Source organism: Trachurus japonicus, chromosome 10 (assembly GCF_045865225.1).
Source record: "Trachurus japonicus isolate A0001 chromosome 10, Traja_1.0".
NCBI classification, from domain to species: domain Eukaryota; kingdom Metazoa; phylum Chordata; class Actinopteri; order Carangiformes; family Carangidae; genus Trachurus; species Trachurus japonicus.
This window is the reverse complement of record NC_140916.1, coordinates 15854056-15870507: the sequence shown is the minus strand read 5'-3', so window position 1 is coordinate 15870507 and position 16452 is coordinate 15854056. Positions and strand designations below refer to the sequence as shown.

Here is a 16452-nt window from a genome sequence, read left to right as displayed (position 1 = left end):
GCCCTTTGTCCTGAAGGCATAATTACTTACTGAAGACAGTTATTACCCAGTGCATCTGGTAGCCTGTATAGTCAGGGGCACCAAGCTTCAGCTCTCTTCTCACTGAACACCTCAGATAGCAGAACTTAGTGTTTAATGGAGATGCCAGGCTTTGTGCATATAGTACGTGAGGTTGGTGAGAATAAATGTGAAAGTAAATGTGTTTTCCATGAGCAAGCCTCCTTTGTTCCCTTGCATGTTTAACAGAGTGCAAGTTAATGATGAAGTGCTCGGTGCTGAGCCAGGGCACTTACCCAGAGAGAAGATCTCCCACATGAGAACACCAAAAGACCAAACGTCACTCTGAGTTGTGTAGATCTTGTCAAAAATGGCCTCAGGTGCCATCCACTTGAGCGGCAGCCTAGCCTGTGAACAAAGATTGAAATACAAATATATAATTTACAGCCTCAATTCAGCAATATATCACAGCACCACCACTAATTATGCCGTCCGATTGGTTCAAACTGTGGCAGCAGGTACTGCCTTTGATTTGGCTAAAACTCATTTGGCCTCAGATTTCCAAGGACTGCAGAATTTATCCGGTGCCCTTTTTTCTGACCAGTTAATGGTAGATTTCTGTTTTTCATTTAATCAACTGATTTCTCTGCAAGGAAGCAAACACTAGACAGATGGAAACAACTACAACAACTTACATCTCCTTTTCGCACATAATCCGGGTCTTTGTAGATGTCTCTGGCAAGTCCAAAATCACAAATCTTCACAACATTATTCTCAGACAGCAGTATGTTTCGCGCAGCCAGATCACGGTGGATGCACTAATGGAAAAAATCAAGAAACAAAATCTTATTCATTGTAACATGCACGTATACTTTTCTACATGTTTTTGACTTCAGAAAGGTACTCGGTGTGCTATACAGTGCGGCTGCTTGCTGGAGCAACACATGGTCAAGTCATCAGTGATGTTACAATAGTGGACGATGTGTTCCATATCCAGGCGAAGAAATGCCTGTAAAAGGTAATTTACAACAATGGCTTCATCCTCTAATCAGTCCCATCCTGTCTCCCTGAATTATGAATGACTTTGTATGAATGAGTTGTAGTCTGTTATCCTTTAGAAACATTGGACTTACACAGGCAAATTAATGATTGCGTTTTATGTGTGATGGCAAATGGTTCACATGTAAGCTTAAGAGCTCGTTCTGCTGTATTCATGGACAATGTGTTGACAGACACATCCAGCATGATTTGCATGCAGACAGTTTTTTAGTATGAACCAGTTTGCCTGCTAAATTTTGCCTGTTTAACTGCAGGAATTAAACAAGGAATTGGCTTAGTGTCTTGTTATTTGGGGAAGGATTTAAATCAAAATCAAACACTTTTTATGTTGTAACACAATACATTGACTGGATTTCATAATAGAAAGATTTTTTTTATAGTGATTTGTGTGAGGAAGAGTCTACCTTGCGTGAAGCCAAGAACTCCATGCCTTTTGCAACTTGGAAACTGTAGCAAATCAAATCTTCCAGTGTCAGGACTCTTTTATATAAATCCTCAGATTCTGTGAAACAAGAGAACATAAGGCTTTGCCTGTTAGAATAATGTTTTCATGGCGGACATATAAAGCCTTTTAATTCAAAACAATAATCCTGCTGTGTTTTAAAATGCAGTCAGTGTGATTATCAGCTTTCTACACCTGTCAGATAAAAGGATAAGATGAAACACTAACAATTGTAATGGGGAAACTGTCAATTTTAAACCCCAGACTACAACACGTCATGTTAACAATTCATCCTGTCTCACACATGTCTCTACACACTGTCTTTAAAACATCCTTTACAGATGAGAGATAAAACAAACTGCCTCTATTTTTCAGATGTTACTGTAGGTGAAACGTGTGGTTATGGGCCCTGTCTGCTGGTCGGGGGTCTGAGAGAAGAACTCACAAGGAGTCCTTCCACTGGCCCACCTGAGTAAACAGCTAATCAAACCAGAAATAACACATTAGAGACAATATGGCTGACGTGCCGGCCCCGAGTTTGAGCCCAAGAGCAGAGCAAGACCCAGGCAAGGACAGGAAATAAACAGACGCCTCCCCAGGCTCAGTGGGGTGACAGTGGCTCCTGCTGCAGTGATTGTACTGCTGAACAGGAGGAGGAAACGTCCCATCAGACACAGGCTAGAAAACAATTTGAGGGGAGCTTTCATTCCTTGGCAGGAGGGGTGGAGCAGAGGTGAGAGTGGGGGGCGGGGGGGGAGAGACAGCAGCAGGAGGGACAAACAGAGAGGGGGAGGTGTGCTTAGGGGGTTGAAAGGAAGCAAGACGTGCTTGGCCTTTACCGTCTTCCTCTTCCTCCGAGTCGCAGTAGCTCTTATCTTCGATGAACCCAGAGCTGGCTGAGCTTCCGGTGCTCGCTACGCTCTCCAGCCGGCGCTTCATCAGCTCGCTCAGCTCGCAGGATGATCCCGATGACACCACCTTGCCGTCCTGGCGCTGACCAGCACACACATATCATGATAAATGAAATTGCTGCTGCTGACATGCGTTAGGGGCTTTTCCATAAGGTTGTCAAAACAGTCACTGCATGCTCACACTAATGATCCTCCTCACTAAAATGATGAGAAAGCAAGAGTTCTGGAAAGTCAAAAGTCATGCAGCCCGTGTCTCACCTTGTACACAATGAAGTCGTCTCTCTTGCTTCTCAAGTAGTTGGACAAGTTGCCGTACTTGCAGAACTCCACTATCATCATTAGTGGTCCTGTTAAGATTTCATATGGTTATTCCCATATCATACAATAGTTCACAATAAAAGAGTCAGTATCAATTTAAACCTTAACTAGCACCTCAATGGCAACATAACGTTTCCTTTTTTTTTTTTAAAAAATATCTGACTATCAGAACAGTGGGATTGCATCATCTAACTTCCTCAGTAGTGAAGCTCACCTCCAGGCTTCGTGCAGGCTCCCAGCAGGTTCACCACATTTAGGTGATGGCCAATGTGGATCAGGATCTTTAACTCTGACATCAGAGCTTTCCGCTCATTTGACGTAGCACCTCCTGTAATAATGTAAACACATGGTTCTAGTTGATGCATCATCAAAAACATCTTGACAAAAAGGATATCTTTAAGAATAACCTATAGATGTTACATTCATATAACCAAAACTGCATAATGTTATAATAGTGACACTAAAAAAGAGCATTTAAATAAATAAAACAATGTCCCAAGAAAATTTGAATAATATCATAGAAAGATAAAAAATGGAAATGAAATATTTATTGCAAAATATGTATAGAATCTATGATGAACACAGACAATGACATTTTCTCCGCTTGCTTCTTGCATATAAAGAAAATTTTCAAGTTCTGCAGTTTGCATGGTCAGGGATATGGTCAGTGTGCAAAAAAACTTGCCGGATTATTTGGGATTTTGATTTTCATTAAAAATGATGGCATAATAATAATATTGCTCTAGGCCGAGTGATATGGAGTGGCTTTGATGGAGGAAATCCTAAAAGCTAAGTGCCAACAGAATTACAGAAACAAAACAGGAGGTACTCACATTTCATACCTGACTTTGAGATGTTTGAACAATGATGTAACGTCTTTGACTTGAATTACAAAAATCAAGATTTAGAGTTTGTTTTTTGTTGCTTCAGTGAACCAGATATTTATGAGCTAGAAGCTAAGGCAGCCAGGGAGTCTCTCACTAAACCATGGTCAATTTGAGGAGACCTGCTGCTTTCCATTAAGTTTGACCTACGGCTAACAACAGCCTGAGTCTGTTCTTCACCGAGAGCCTGTGATTTATGCTGAGACATGATTAATGCTATGACAGTGACCGATATATCTAAGCAACAACCCTATTTTTTACCCTTACTGGTACATCATCCGCATATCATCGATCAAAGTACTGTAGGTATTCATTTAGCCTTTCTAGTGATGCAAAAAGAGAAAATATATTTCAACCACATGTAAAACTATGCTAAAGGAAATAGCTAAACTGTTGTGCTCCAAATTCCTTTTAGCCTCTTGGTTTTCCTGTTTTCTTTTTGATCTAACATTTATGGTTTGTTGTGAATTTTTAGGAAGACGCTGGAATGGCAATGTAAATAATTCCTGTTAAAAATCAAGACTGAAAGCAGGAGATCATTTCCAAATGTTAAAGCCTCTGAAATGTAAAAAATGTAAACATGTTTTTTATTGCTCTTTTTATTTCCTATCTTACACTTGTGAACTCTTCCTCACCTGCAGATTTTGGACATTCTGATCCGAGCAGCAAGAAATGCATACGCTGAGCTCAATCTCTTCATCAAGAACAGGGTTAGAGGTCTTAGCCTTTACCTCTAACTGCACTTTGCAAGGGAACAGACATTGCATGCTTTGCTTTGAACCAATACGCCACACAAACATTAATTGCACGCACATGTGGTGCTGTAGCTCATGAGTCTGAAGCGTGTATAATAAATAAATCCTCTGCAGAAATGACACATAGCTGATATTCATCTGCTATCCATACAATAGTATGTTTTGTGGTCTGTCTGTCATGAGTGATGAACCCAAGAGGCCATGCAGGCAAAATTAAAATGGGTGTGATAAAGTATATTTATTATAATAAATGTGCCTGTAACTATCCAATAATGTTGGATCTGTTACAAAATAATATTTTAGACATCCTACCCTTCAGCATTTTGACAGCAACAGTCTTGCAGGTCGAGAGCTTGTCGATCCCAAAGGCAGAAGCCTCCACCACTTTTCCAAAAGCTCCGTGGCCAAGAGTTTTGCCTGTGAAGGAAGAAAGTATGTGATAAGTGGGACGACATTAGAGCTTCCTGTCCTTGGAGCAGAAAAATTAAGACTGGATTCCTTGTCAGTCAGGCTATGGGCCCGTGATTAAAAGAACAGGCTGGGACTCTCATCACGAGGTGGTTATTCTAGAGAATTTATGGTTCACTTACGTCTGGATGACAGCGCAGGTCACTGATAAATAATGACCCTGCACGCCAGCTGCACAGAGGGGTGACATCTATTCCATGTACCTTAATGTGGCCATGTATGTCTGTACCATCAACCACATTTGAGGTGAACTTGGATCTTTCGTTAGACTATCATACATTTTGTCATCCCACTGTTTATGCACTATTATCAAATCTCACTGCTGTGGATAATGGCAGATATATATGTTTCTGGTGGTCCGTGCCAATAAAATCAAAGCCTCTACACACAGTGATATCGCTGCAATGAGGAATTGTAGTGAAGAATAACATTCACATTGCAAAGACTACATTATCCTATTCATAACCTCAAATGAATTATTACCAAAGGAGTTGGAGATGATATTGCAGGCTTGACTCTCAGATGCTCCAGTTTTGTTTGAAAATTATTACAGCAATTAAGTATGTATCACAGTTTTAAAAGAAGAACAGTGCTGAAACCCTTTAAAAGGATGTTTTTCCTGTATTAAAGATTTAGAGGATGGCAAGCAAATAGCTAAGTTTACATTTAATGCTTTATTATTGCCTGAAACATTAAAGATTAAACATTTTTCTCCACACTGGAGGAACTGCACAGTGCTCACCTAGTCGCAGACGGTCACGGGGAAACTCCCATTTGCTGCCGTCATATTGAAGAAGATCATTCTGCTCGTCGAGGGGACACTCATCAGGGTCAATGATGATAGATGGACCCATCTTGTAGTGAGCTGGTTGCTGCAGGTGTGATAGGAAAAACGTTAATTTCATCATTAAAATAAGGAAGTTTTTGATCATCACAACCATGGAACAACTTACAACTTGTTTTAAGTGATCAGCAAGTAAAAAAAAAAAATGCTGACATGACATTCGTGCTTCATGCACATACTCAACATGACATAAGAAATGACTCAACACACTGGCTACGCAGAAATCTTTGTTTTACACACATCACTGCACCGAAGTTTCCTCACTGTTTTCGTTGTACAAGCACATTATGTTCTCCTTTGAGGCCATACCCTAAATACAAGCACTTCCCAATTTTCAGGAAATGTGGAAACCATAAACACTTGCTAAATGTATCCTTCCATTAAACTGCATTTCACAACAGGCCTGAGTCAGTCAGACTTATTACATCAAGAACATCAAAAAAAATGTGTAGTGTTTTGGAGAGAATAAAGAAATGTAAAGCCATACCTTCCTTAGCTTGCGGATGAAGAGGATAAGCATGAGCCAGAGGAATGTGGCTGCGGCTCCCGTACACACCAGAATTATGACCTCAACATTTGGCTTTCCGTCACCTCCTGGAAAGAAAAGACCTGTCGTCAACCCCCAGATGAAAAAGCACCGTGTACTTTTTGTGATCTCATGAGTTGTCACATTATATAGACAGGGATTTGTGGAGTATTGTGATCAAAAGAAAACCTTTACAGTCTGTTACAAATTTACTGGTTTGTGACTGAAGACGAGGGGACCATTTTATCACATCATTCTTTGGTTTATTTGTTTCTAATCAAATACTTCTCTGAGATTGTATACAAAAAAGAAGTGGAAACACACTTTGGTGTTTATTTCTGGCTTGTTTGGGCCATGCATACCACGGTTTTTCCAAAAGAGTTTTCCTCCAAACACTATTTTTCTAACCATCCATGTCGGCACTTTGAAAGTTCATATCCTTTGAATCTACACAAAATCCTTCCAGGTCTTATTTCATGTGATCTTTGAGTAAACAGCCAAAGAAGGACATGGATACAGCTCGTTGATGAAATATGTGTGTGGCGAAGATGGAGTGGACAAAAATAACTCAAAAGTTGAACATCACAGGTAAAGTAAATCTTCGGACTAAGTGCATCCTGCCAACATTGTATTTTGCACTGTCACATGTCGTGCAATTCATTTTACAGGTGAAATGCTCACAGGGACACACGCGTTAACAGACGGGACTTCGACTTCAATCATCAGCTGTGTGTTTCCAGTCCCTTGGCTGTTGTAGCAGTCAATCTCTTAGCACTCATTAGTGGACCTCTTAACACTTTACAGAGGTCACGTCCTCAAAGTAAGGACCCTCAGCCAGAGCCTTGATCATAAAAAACCAACAGGGGAATTCACTTGGCATTCCTGGCAACCACAGATTTTCCATCAGGGGACATTTTCATGCTGAGGTCAAGCTAGAACTATTTGTAGTAGTGAGAAGATATTTTGGTTTTGACATTAGCACACGCCACCTCCCGATGTGAAATGGCTATGATAAATGTGTTGGTTTATTTTTGAGGGTTGGGAAGTTAAAACGTGTAGGGCGTCTTCATGACTTACCAAGCACAGTAACAACGGCACTTGTTTTTGCAGTACCCTCAACGTTGCTGGCTTGACACTCGTACAGACCTTCGTCATCTTTCTTCACCCTCTCAATTGTCAGAAGGCCATCTTCTCCCATCGTGATACCTGCGACACACAAACTTTAAGTCAGACTGGTACAATTAAGTCCATAAACATAAGACATTTAACACATGGGACTATTTTTGTGCAGGTGCATGCTGGGTTTTTTTTCCATAAAAGTGTGGAATTTATTCTCAGATGAAATACTAATCTCAGGTTACCTGGACCCTCTTCCACTCGAACGTTATCCTTGAACCATGTGATGTTGGGACGAGGAACTCCCATGGCAAAGCAAGCCAGTATCAGGGTGCTGCTGCTGTTCACATCCTGATTGGTCAGGTTTTGACTCAGCCAGGGGCGTTTCCTTGCTGCACCAAACAAAGCAAACTGAAACAGAGATACTCTTGCTCTATTCCTATCTTACAGTACTTAGACTACGACTGAATGACCGTTCCTGTGTGGTAATTTACAATAGCATGGCCACTTATCACATGAGTACACACAAATTTTACCGTGGTGCCTCAGTAAACTATTAATGATAAACGCAAATGGTACAAGAAACAGTTATCACCAAGAAATAAACAATAAGCCTCTCATATCCACTTGTAACTTACCATCCACCCTCAGTAAAGCCTTCTTGAGTTCAACCCTCTTGTGGAACTTGTGTGCTTGGCACTTGAACCCTGTTGTGCTGTTTTTGGACACATTACGCAGGTGGAGAGAAATGGAAATGGAGTAGTTGCTGAGCTGGGGGCCGGTCACGTTAGAAGTGACTGTTTGATTGGCAGAGTCCAACCAGTGCAGGTCTGTGTAGAGGTAGCGAGCCGCCCGACAGGTCAGAGTGACATCATCCCCCTCGATGGCTTCCCGAGGTTCAGTGGTAATCTCCTCAGAGTTATCTGTTCACACAAGTTTAAGGAATGCAGTAAATTAGGATTTCAGTGATGTTAAGTCACTTCCAGATGATGACCCTGTGTGATCGGACGGGGTCAGTTAGAGTTACTAATAATAAACAAATAGCATCATTTTATAGGAATCTATGTCATCTGCTCTGTACACATAAGCAAAGAGTCGCAGAACGGTCCTGTTTGGGACAACAGTTTGGGACACAAAACTGCTCATCGCAGACCAGGAATGTCAAATTTGCAGTTGTTTCCTGTTTCATCACTGTTAATTGGAAGCACGTTGCTGGCGGACAGCATTGCTGATGGCGCTCTCGCACTCATCCAATTGGAACGAAGCTGAGTCTGGGCCCCAGGGGAACCGGACTGCGCTTGTTTATTCAGATTGCTGGAAAGCATTCTGTGTTCGGTAAGAGAAGACAGCTGTTATTACAATTCTGTCCTCTTTTCTGAAGCGGCATTCCTTCATTTTTTGTCTTCCTCACCTCCGCGGCAGAGCACAAGACCTCCTGGGAATTCTCCCTCTCTGGGACAGACGTTTTTTGTACTTGGCATCCCCTCAATTATGTGTTCACCTACATCCACTCCACTCCAAAAGCAATACTTCACTCTGAGAGATATGATTCACTCAGCCTTTAAGGAAATGTGATTCACTTTGTGGCCAAATGAACTGTGCAAAGTGAACTGTGCTTGTGTGCGGCGACACCTCATCCCCACTGTTATTACATAACTGTCTCAATGGATCTTCATTTTGGGAACATTTGGAAAAGCTCAGATGTGCATAAAAAAAGTAATTCTCATAGCAGAAGTCTCAGAGAGAAAGAGGAATGACCTGCTGGCACTGGAGCAGGAATGCAGTTGTTCATAGCTGTTTTTAAACGCGTGCCATTATAGTGCTCCATATGGCTCAGGACATGTTTGCCTCTCTTCCACCCTGAAGCCGTTTAACTACAGTGGAAGATGGTTTCAATTAATGCCCCCCCCCCCCCCCCGGTCTCTTTATTGCACAATACAATCTGCACATTCCTTCGCTGTTCTTGCAATTCATTACTACGTAGCGTTTATATAAATCATCTGAAAGAATCTCGTGCACAGTATATAGTGTGCTTTGCAATAACAATAAAACTCAGTAGAGTATCTCTGCACGCACTTTCAGCTGGTAAGATTTAGATGTTGATGCGTCAGGTGTTGTGTTCTTGCAGCCCACTTACCGTAGACGAAGAAAGGCATTGTCATGTTGCTGGAGCCCATCTCATTCTGGGCCACACAGGAGTATTTTCCCGACACACTAGCCTCTCCAATCACCAAGGTGCTCACAGTCTAATTGGGATCAATAGGGCAGTTGTTATGATAAACTGATATACTGATTGTTCACAACAGAATAAATAACAAATGGTTAAAATCACAATTCAGTTTTCAACAGAGCTTTATCTTTATCCTTTATCCTGACAGATCCCAGCGGAGTCAGTCACCATCAGAGCAGTTAGCTGCTGTTAACAGGCCAGTAAGAGGTCTGCAACAAGAATGGTCTGTTTTTTACTCTCCAGTGCGTCACATTAATGAAAGGGTACATCTGGAGTTTTAAAACCCACTGAGTCTCCTTCAGACCTGCACTATAGATCTAGCGCTGGGGCTCCATGTCCATTTCCTGAAAAGCACTTCTAATGCCACACTCAATTTTTGTAATCATGCTAGTACAACATTTTAATGGTTTAAATAGACAAAATAATATGTGAAACTTGGGTGAGGGCCAGACTGCATGGGGTTCTGTTTAATGTTCATAGTGACATCTGTTTTTTTTGGGGGCAGTCAGCTACATCAAAGAGAATGAATGATGTGGGTGTATTGTCTGGGTGTATGCGGGCTGAAACTTCCTGAGTTGTAGGAACTATTGTGTTGCCTTTCAGACAAACAGCCATAGCTATGAAACCCTTTCAACCTCCAGGTACAATGAACACCATATAAACAGGCAGTAAAAATGTTATATTATATACATAGCTGTATATATGTATATAATGTCCAATTCATACTGCTATAACATTTCTCAAAGCACTGATAGAGCAACCTCACAGTATTATGTTACGACTATTACTCACCATGTAACCCAAGCTCAAAAACAGTCATTTAAATGGTTGTGCTCAGTCCCTGAGAGGTGACCTGACCAGACGAACTGTGACCAGGTGCCCATGTCTTCCCCCTGTGTTTTCCTTACATAATGACCCGGGCCAGTATCCCTCTCTATTGGCTTTCTGGGGACCCAGTCAGAGGCCCTGCCCCGACTACGCTCTTATTCAGAGGCCAAAACGATTTATGTGGGGTGACAGCAAGGAATTCACTTCCAACAAATCCCTCTTCTTTTACACTGCTGCTTGTTATCATTGACCCTTAGTCCTAACCCTCATAAAGCACCAGCGTTTGGCCACAGGTACTTGTAAATAACTGCTGCCTATCTGTTTATGTCAGAGACATATTAGAAGTGATGCCCTGTGAAAATGGCCATATTGACAGTTACTTGGAGAGCAAATAATTGGTATAAATATCCATAAATCGATACATAACTCAATTATTCAGCAGGAATTCAGTTTCAAACAGTGAATAGGGATGTTTGATAGATATTAATCACTAGTTCATCCCCTGCAGAAACTTGGCTGTCAGTGAATTTGTGCCCTAATTTGACCCAGTCTTCTGTAAATGGGTTTTTTAACCTAATTCTATGGACTGACTTTCACAAGAAAGTGGAGGCCTGCTCTTAATTATGTTTGGGGTGAACAGTTTTAGTAACAGGCTCCCATAGGACATTAGCAATGATGTCTAAAATTTCCTCTATGTGTGGTATGTTTTGGGTTTGCATGGCAATATTTGTTCAATGTGAAACTGACAAACTGGTGAATTCCCCAATGACGACAAACACAGTTTTTTTTAATCTGTTTTTGTGATTATGCTTTGACAACTACGTTATGTACAAACAGAGTAATATATGCTTGTATAACAAAAGCATAATTCCAGCTGTTTTTGTGTTTGTGCTGGCTCATCTTCACAGGTAATGCTGGGGCTGAATAGATACAAGGGAGGTTTGTTCTCATCCCTTGGCACATGCATAACTTTACTATTGTTTACAAGAGTCTCACCAGTGGAAAAGATGAATTGATGTCAGAATAAAACAATATGTGTAAAGCCCAGGGTGAAGCAGCAGCTGTATAATTTACAGGTCTTCTCCACATGAAAAAACTGTGAAATCGAGTGTGTGTTTCACTTCAGCAGAGAGAAACTGTGTCTGTCATTTATGGGCCACCATGTCAGAAGTGGCAGGGATGCTCTGAGGGAGGTTTTGTTTCTCATAGAAAGGTTTTTTCATCACAGGAAAACCAATGCAGTTATGCTAGTATGTTAACCCTCTATAATTTAAGTTATAAATGTACATTATTTATCAGTTTGGCATCTTCCTTTTCCGATGCACCACATCACATCGAATCAAGGGATTTTCCCGCATTTTCCTGGTTGCTTAGTACAAGTATAAATCATGTCTTTTTAAGTGCAGCAATGAAATAGAAAAGCAAATTCTTCAAAGGGAATTGATGAGTGTCTTCTCATGGGTTTTGGTCACAGTTACAGTCAAAACTAATGCAAACAAAATGAATAATTTTCAGTGAGAGACACACTGCACCACTGCCAATAGGAAAATTGTAGGCATTTATGGATTTCAGATGTTAAATCTGAATTTCAAGCCCTGGTCACAGGAGGTTTCTACTTGACTCTTGCCAAACTATTGGTTGTTCTGTGGCTCTCTACACACCTTCTCAATCACATCCTCTTGATTGCTTTCATATAAACCACCACAAATATTGTATAGTACGTCATTTCTATTCATCAACTACATTTCACGGTGAACAAATATGCCACAAGTCTATCCATTGTTTAAATACCACGTGCAAATACAAGAGAATAAGTTAAACCATCTACCTTATTTTTTCCTTTCACCAGTTCAGGCTTGGTGGTTATACTCTTAATCGAGTTGTGAGAGTCATTTGCCCTGTTGTTAGTGTTGACCAGGACTGGGTCAGCGTCGGCAATGCATCTGCAGGACAGAGAAAAAAAAATGCAATAAAACTGGCCATCTACTCATGCTTCCAGCTGTACAGGAACAGATGTAATAGTGTTAGACAATACAACAAAGATGTAAAAACAGACTTTTATGTTGTTTTAATTGCAAACTTTTATGTCACGCTAAAACACATCCTGCTCAAATCACATGATTATGATATACGGCTTGTTGGCTTCTTGCAAATGCTTTAATCCTGAAAGTCTGGGGATATTAGAAGTCCACTGAGACTGATTTGGGTAGAGTCCAGGTCTAGACCAGGTTGTCTGGGTTATAAAAGCTAGAAAAAGGATTTGACCCCCATCTCCCCACCCCCCCCAAACCCTTCACCGCCCGTGGTGGGCAACAATCAGCCTGATGAGAGGAGAGGCAGTGGAGGAAACAGCAACAAGGACAGGAAGGGCTGTGCTCTGCGTCACCTCATACAGGAACCCCCCTCTACATTCTGGTCAGAGGAGATAAGGTTGATCCTAAGACCTCAGCAGTCAACAAGGGACAGCTGATAACTTCTTAACCTGGTGATAAAGACATCCTATATTTCTGCTTCCGAGACTATCAGCCTTATTCCACATCCAACATAGCAAGCTTCCCTCACCTCTAAACTCTCCCCATAGACCCCATGTTCCGCCTCCTTTCCAAAACCCCAAAGATTTAGATGAGATACGATCTTGAAGGGCCACATGTGGGATTTACACTGACAGGTAATTTGCAGGGTCAGGGCTGTATAAAACAAACATTTTGCACAATTGGCCTCCCACCAGGCTATAGCTGTTCCTATGTCTCATTAGCTGCCTGCCACTGCCCCGCCACTGTTCCTAATGCCAGCCCTGATTATCTTTAGGCCAGCAGAAAGAGCTGCTTTGACCCAAGTAAGACTCTGCTATTATTTATGATAAAGTTGCCAAGTACAAGTGTTTTTTTTATATAATCCAATGAATAAAATGGAGGCACTGGTGGATTAACACCATAATTCAATTTCTCTCAGTCCACAGAGTTGTTTTTGTTAATGGAGTTTAGGCCTGATAACACAAGGGTAATGACCCATTGTTTTCCCGATTTTGCGACTTGCAGGTCTCCTGCTGTCATTGACGAGCCAAGATCTCAGGGAATGTTCATCTTGTTTGTGGGTTCACTACCAGGCTGGTATTCATGCACAGTCAGTCATACACTCACTGCTGCACGATTCTGTTACAGCTCAGGGAATCTGAGATTAATATATCTCCCCCTTGTTTCCCCTTTAGCCTACAGAACCACTGACCACAAACAAGAGGGCAGGCTCTCGGGGGCTGCATTTCTTTGATTAATGTGTCATATTCTGGGCCCAAGTCAATTCAGTAAATCTATTTTATAGTGGGACCTCAAGGCAGGAGTGGTGGCTCTCAAAGCTACAGTTTTCCGATGTGAGGTCTGTGATGCCGTTTGTCCATGTGTTTGTGAATACAACTTCAGTACTGTTGTGGAAAGTTTTTGTTCTCCAACATAGCTGTAGAATTTGTATGCTGTGCAGTGAACATAAAGCGTGAAAGATTTTACACATACAAACTGTATTTAAACAGTTTTCTGGAAAAAGAGAAATGTCCAGGGTCAAGTGCAACCTGATCAACTCCTTTATTCGCCTGTAAAACTGCATTTGAAGCTGAGAAGTACATTACAGGTGAGTGGTTGAAAGACCACACTCAATGCTGAATCACCACATGATAGCTAGTGGCATATAATTGGTTTTGAATCATATTATGTGGGATAGTCCTATCATTCATTAAATTATTAAAAACAAACGTTTACAGAGACAAGACATCTTACTTATCACAAAGAGTTATCTGTATAAAACATTTTTGCCATAAAATTGTCCTTAAAATTTTACATTTGATATGCTTTTAATTCTTGACTGTAACAGACTAAGAATGCAGAAAATGTAGTTGAAGCGCTCCTTTGCTTGGCACATTGTGAGATGGTGACTCACCTTTTAAACGCAGGGTCTGAGTGACACGGCTGCCAGAGCCAAGTGATGGTTGGCAGGGGCAACCCATAAGCAGTGCAGGTTAGCTGATGTTGTTTGCCGAACATGTAGGGCTGCACGTCCCCAGTTGGAAGCTCCGCCTCCGAAATAGTTGGCTTCACTTTGAGATAGAAGTACATATCAACAGACACGAGTACACAGACACATACAAAAACACAGAGAGAGAGAAAAAGAGAGAGAGAGAGAGAGAGAGAGAGAGAGAGAGAGACAACAGGTTAGATCTACCATCCAAATGCAGCTCCCTGTGGACTCTCATAATGTCTTTATAATGAGGGATGACAGTCATGATGGATAGCCATGAAAAAGGTGCCATTGACACCAGTTGTCCTTTAGACACCGTGAGAAGCAAGGCAGGATGATTGGCTAAGCCCAGGGCTGTAGGTCAAAGGACGACCCCACCGTGGCCCATGGCCAGGTCAGGGAATCAACCATGTGCGCCGTAATTAACAGCAGACAAAGATCCATGTGCCACCTCTGTCAACCTACAAACTGGGACATTGCTCTACAAAATCACAGCAATCTGCATCCGACCACACTTGTCATCACAATCAGCTCATTCATGTGTAACACTGTGAGAGCTCTAAACAACTGTTGAACAAAGTTTAAAATAGTTCCCTAATTGATACCAGGGATCACTCTTTACTCTGTTTGTCTGTGTGTTTCATTTTTTTCATTCCAATAAATTTAGGTTGTGTGAAGTGGGACAGCAGAGGACTATAAATAATACATATACAAGCCAGAAGGGGGCTGATTCTTCCACTTTTTGGCACGCTATTGGGATTGCTTGATAATGTTTAAAGAATGCAATGAAAATAACTCTGCCCACCCCCCATGGTACGCTTCTAGTAACTCAAATACACACGTCTGCTCTCTGCAGCAAGCAGACCTTATCTAAGTTCCTGTCCAACTTGCTAAAACATTTACAACCTTGTGTTAACAGTTATAGATTTTCTTTACAAAGTCACCAGAGCAATGATTTTGCATTTTACATAACTTGTTTTTTCCTTAAGCTATATACACACAACATAGAACATGTTGCTTACTGTGTATGAGCTGCACTGTATATACACATGGTGAGGATGCAAATAAATGCTGGGGACTAGGGGGGGTCTGGAGCGGCTGGAGTCTGCGTGCGGAACAGAGCCCAGGCCATTTACACACTGAGCCAAGCCCCTTCAAAAGAGCCCCAATAATCAACAACAGCTGCCCCTGCTACGTCAATCCAGCCCTGGAATCAACAAGCCCCCAAATTCCTCTCATACTAGAGCTGCTACCTGCCGTCCAGTGAACTGCACTGAAAGCAGCTACAGCGCTGGGGCAACCTCAGTCCACGGCCAAGGCAACGCTTCTTTGCTTCATTTCCTCAGGATCAGTAGTAATTACCAGGTTTATGGCGACAGCTTACCGTTGACTACCAGGGTGTAGCTCAGATTCTTGTACAGGCTCTTCACTTGGTTGCCCAGGCTTATGGTGTAGACCCCAGCATGCTTTTCCTGCACATCATTGATGGTCAGGCTGGAATTAGACATTTTGTAACAGGTGGAATTCTCCTTGATAGGAACCCCATCCTTATACCTAAAAAATACCACATAAATGATATCAGTGAAAGGAAAACAATGTACTTATACAATCCACTCAATCCCAGCCATGCTGTTTTTTTCTGTGACTGTTAACTGTTACTTACCATACAAATATATCTGGAGGAGGCAAAGCGTAGACTTTGGGCTCAAACACAACCCTTTTTTTACCTTCTTTGACAGTCATTATACTAGGCCGTTCATTCTTATAGGAGACATTGAGGAATGGATGCTCTGCAATAAAAGATAAAGACAATCAATGCTGGACGAAAAATTATGTAAAAGTAAACTTATCAAAAATTTAGTATAACAACAGTCTCGTTGCCATGGATAAATGTGTTATTATGACAACGACAATAAAGTATTGAATTTAGATGTTAATATTATTTTCTTGTGATAGATTATTGGTTATAAGATATTATATATATATATATATATATATATATATGTGTGTGTGTGTATATATATATATTCTTATACCTTGCAATAAAGGGCAAATGGAAGTCTAATTTT

At 41.3% G+C, this 16452-nt stretch overlaps 1 protein-coding gene across 1 annotated transcript in view; it reads right to left on the bottom strand.

The window, feature by feature from the left end:
* The window catches only part of kdrl (kinase insert domain receptor like), a 41798-nt gene that overhangs the window by 13826 nt on the left and 11520 nt on the right, over nucleotides 1-16452 (bottom strand). The window contains exons 8-24 of the mRNA XM_085789538.1: nucleotides 16047-16173; nucleotides 15768-15937; nucleotides 14306-14462; nucleotides 12207-12321; nucleotides 9458-9566; nucleotides 7959-8243; nucleotides 7566-7712; nucleotides 7282-7410; nucleotides 6166-6272; nucleotides 5577-5706; nucleotides 4679-4783; nucleotides 2942-3055; nucleotides 2668-2756; nucleotides 2338-2491; nucleotides 1461-1558; nucleotides 693-815; nucleotides 294-405 (exon numbers count right to left, since the gene is read on the bottom strand). Of these exons, the coding sequence (XP_085645664.1) occupies nucleotides 294-405; nucleotides 693-815; nucleotides 1461-1558; nucleotides 2338-2491; nucleotides 2668-2756; nucleotides 2942-3055; nucleotides 4679-4783; nucleotides 5577-5706; nucleotides 6166-6272; nucleotides 7282-7410; nucleotides 7566-7712; nucleotides 7959-8243; nucleotides 9458-9566; nucleotides 12207-12321; nucleotides 14306-14462; nucleotides 15768-15937; nucleotides 16047-16173 (2271 nt within the window). The remainder of the gene's footprint in view (nucleotides 1-293; nucleotides 406-692; nucleotides 816-1460; nucleotides 1559-2337; nucleotides 2492-2667; nucleotides 2757-2941; nucleotides 3056-4678; nucleotides 4784-5576; nucleotides 5707-6165; nucleotides 6273-7281; nucleotides 7411-7565; nucleotides 7713-7958; nucleotides 8244-9457; nucleotides 9567-12206; nucleotides 12322-14305; nucleotides 14463-15767; nucleotides 15938-16046; nucleotides 16174-16452) is intronic.